Genomic DNA, 2977 nt, shown 5'->3' with positions numbered 1-2977 from the left:
CATGTGTGCGGGGCTGCATGCTTCTCAGCTGGCCCCCCAAAGAGCTTGAAATTCAGTCATGTGTGGTGGCGCACGCCTGTCATTCCAGCACTCAAGAGGCTGAGGCAGGAGAACTGCTTCGGGTTCAAGACCAGCCTGAACTATGCAGTAAGAGCCCGCCTCAAAAAAACAAACAAGCAAAAAAAGCTCAAAATTCACCTTGCAGCATGGCTGGGTGAGGGTTGGGAGGCACCAAGAGGGGCTGCCCAAGTGAGGTGCTAGCTCCCCTACCCAGCACCTGTCTCCACCTCTACCTTGATTCCTCAGCCTGGCTCCCAGAGAGTGTTCTTGGGCACAGCTGGAAGAAAGGCTCTGAATGATGAGTTGAGACTGAGCCTTGCTTCTCCTCCAGCTCCTTCAGGCTCTGGTCCCACAGCAGTCAGCAAACAAGTGGTGGGGGTCGATCAAGTCAGGACCAGGAGCACAGGACCCGGAAACAGACTGCCTGCAGACTGCATCTCCCTGGCTTCTGAGTTCATCTTTTCCTGGCTGTGTGACCTTAAATCTCCATTTCCTGGCTGGGCATGCTGGCACATGCCTATAATCCCAGCTCTCAGGAGGCTGAGGCAGGAGGATTGCTGTGAGTTCCAGACCAGCCTGAACTGCATAGTGAAACGTCTCAAAAAAGTCTCCATTTCCCTGATAAACACTAAGCAAGGACAGAATGAAGGCCTTAAATGCATTGTGGGTCCCAGACTAGTCAGTCCTAGCAGCTGGTGTCAGGTAAGAGTTCCTGATGTTCCCAGTCCGCCTCTCAGGCTGGTGACATCCGCAAGGTGAACCTCAAGCCTAAATAAATGAAGCTGCTGCATGCGTTTGAGCTGGGCCTGAGGGAAGGAAGGGGCAGCGCAGTTTATTCCGACAGCTATCATCACATGAGCCAGCTCCCCAGCCCCTGGTATCCCCAGATCACCAATTAGGGTGTAGGTAAAATGTGCTTGCCGTGAGATCTCCTAAAATTTAACCCTGGCTGCTCAGAGCAGGGAGAGAGGGGCGCTACTGTTTCCGGGGTCTCCAAGGTGGGAAGGAAAGAGCTCCACGCCTGGAGCTGAGTGGTCTTGGGCAAGTCCCTCTGCTTATCAGTACCCAGTGTCCTGACCTGAAAAATGGGTGAAACTCCCCCTAGCTCTGTCTTCACCCAACCAGGACAATGGTTAGGGCTAAAAGGAGACCACAAAGGCTGCAGGGTGGGCTGGCTAGGTCTGCCAACCCCTTCCCGGGGAGACACCAAGGAGGAGGTGAAACCCTGGAAATCTGCAGGAGCGGCCTCCATTGCACCCCAAGGTCCCACCTGTCTCCCATGGTCTCCTTGGTGTGCCTCAGACAAACTGTCCCTCAGCCCCTGCCCTGGCACCGTGGAGCACCCTCAGAGCACTGTCAGCCCCTCCAGGACTCTCCGTCCAGACAGAGCCCCAAGGAATCAGCAATCTCGTCAGCTCTTCTTCCAGCCGGGAGAAGGCAGCCCAGGACAGCGCAGGGTAAGGACTAAGCGTCTCTAGGAAACTGCAGGGCATGGTTCAAATCCTGAGTTCGTCTCAGGGGGGCTGTGGGACTGATCCCCAAGCCTCTCCCCTGCTTGGGCCTCAGCTCCGGCACTGCAAAGCTTAGCAGGAGAAATTGGGGCCTTTCTAGCCAGGGCCTGCCCCCTACGAGGCACATAATAATGGGTCCTATTGTCATTGTTATTCGCCAGCGGCAGGCAGAGGTTACCGAGCGGGTAGTTAGGAACCTGGGGTTGCTCTCCTAGCCTTTGGGTCCCTAGATCCCTGGGCAGGCCTGGAACCTTCTCCATCTGAGATCAAAATGCACCAGGCTCGGGCTTTTCCCGCAGACAGATGGAGAGGCCGCCCCTTCCGCCCCTCGGCCAAAAGTCAGGGAGCCAGGCTCAAATACTGTCCGTAGGGAAGGGTACCCACAAGCCTCTCTCCCTGGAGGGCCCCCCAGGGTCACTATTCTTTTGCAGAGACCTTGGCTTCCACTGTCCTCCGGGGCCGGGAAGGGGTCAGAGGAGGCACCGCCGGCGGGGAGCTGGGAGCGCGCACCTGCCATAGGTGAGGGCGGGCTTGCGGAAGGGGGAGGAGACGTCGCGTGGCACCCGGGTGGACTGACCCCCAGCTCTGCCCCCGAGGGCGGTCGAGGGCATCCGCGAGCGTGGACGTGGCCCCTGCGAGGCGATCCGCGCTGCAGACGGCGGCCCGGGCGGCTCCGAGCCCCGCGCGGCGCGGCGGCCCCAGGAGAACATTCGAGGCAGCGGCGGCGTTGGAGGCCCCAGGTCCGTTCGGTATTTGAATAGCACAAAGGAACCGCCTTGGTCTGATTGGTCAGCCGAGCGGCCCGGGGGTGGGCATCGCCTGTCACTCGGGAGGCTCTGCCTCCTCCTATTGGCTTAGCCAGTGAGAGGCGGGGTCCGGCTTCCCGGCTAAATAGCTGGGGCCGGGGCCGGCCGAGGCTCATTGCTTTGGCGCCGTCTGGGGAGCGTGAGCCAGCGGGTGGCGCACGGCGCATGGTGGCGGCTCCTCTCGGAGCGCAGCCGACCCGCTGACCCGGGCTCCGTTCCCCCTTACCCGGCGCGCCCCAGCAGCCGGCTAGAGGCAGAAACAGCAGCAGTACTAACAGGAGCAGCGGCGGCTGCTTCGCCGCGGGAGCATGGAGTGCGCCCTGGACGCCCAGAGCCTGATCAGCATCTCCCTGCGCAAGATCCACAGCTCCCGGACCCAGCGCGGCGGCATCAAGCTGCACAAGAACCTCCTGGTGTCCTACGTGCTCCGCAACGCGCGCCAGCTCTACCTGAGCGAGCGCTACGCCGAGCTCTACCGGCGCCAGCAGCCTCCGCTGCAGCCGCAGCCGCCCCTCCACCAGCACCAGCCCCTCGGTTACGCGGCGGCGGCGCCCGGCATGCCGGCCAGCGCGGCCGACTTCGGCCCACTCCAACTTGGCG

The 2977-nt window shown here is 61.2% G+C and overlaps 1 protein-coding gene across 1 annotated transcript in view; it reads left to right on the top strand.

Annotated features, from left to right (window-relative positions):
• Window positions 1-2502: 2502 nt before the first annotated feature.
• Window positions 2503-2977, top strand: part of Ier5l (immediate early response 5-like) — a gene marked incomplete in the record, with an annotated part of 2700 nt that continues 2225 nt past the window's right edge. The window contains 1 exon segment of the mRNA XM_013509437.1: window positions 2503-2977. Within this exon segment, the coding sequence (XP_013364891.1) occupies window positions 2686-2977 (292 nt within the window).

This window comes from Chinchilla lanigera, unplaced genomic scaffold, assembly GCF_000276665.1.
Source record: "Chinchilla lanigera isolate Chin_1 unplaced genomic scaffold, ChiLan1.0 scaffold00169, whole genome shotgun sequence".
Classification (NCBI taxonomy): domain Eukaryota; kingdom Metazoa; phylum Chordata; class Mammalia; order Rodentia; family Chinchillidae; genus Chinchilla; species Chinchilla lanigera.
The sequence above is the reverse complement of the archived record's forward strand: the minus strand, read 5'-3'. Positions and strand labels throughout refer to the sequence as shown.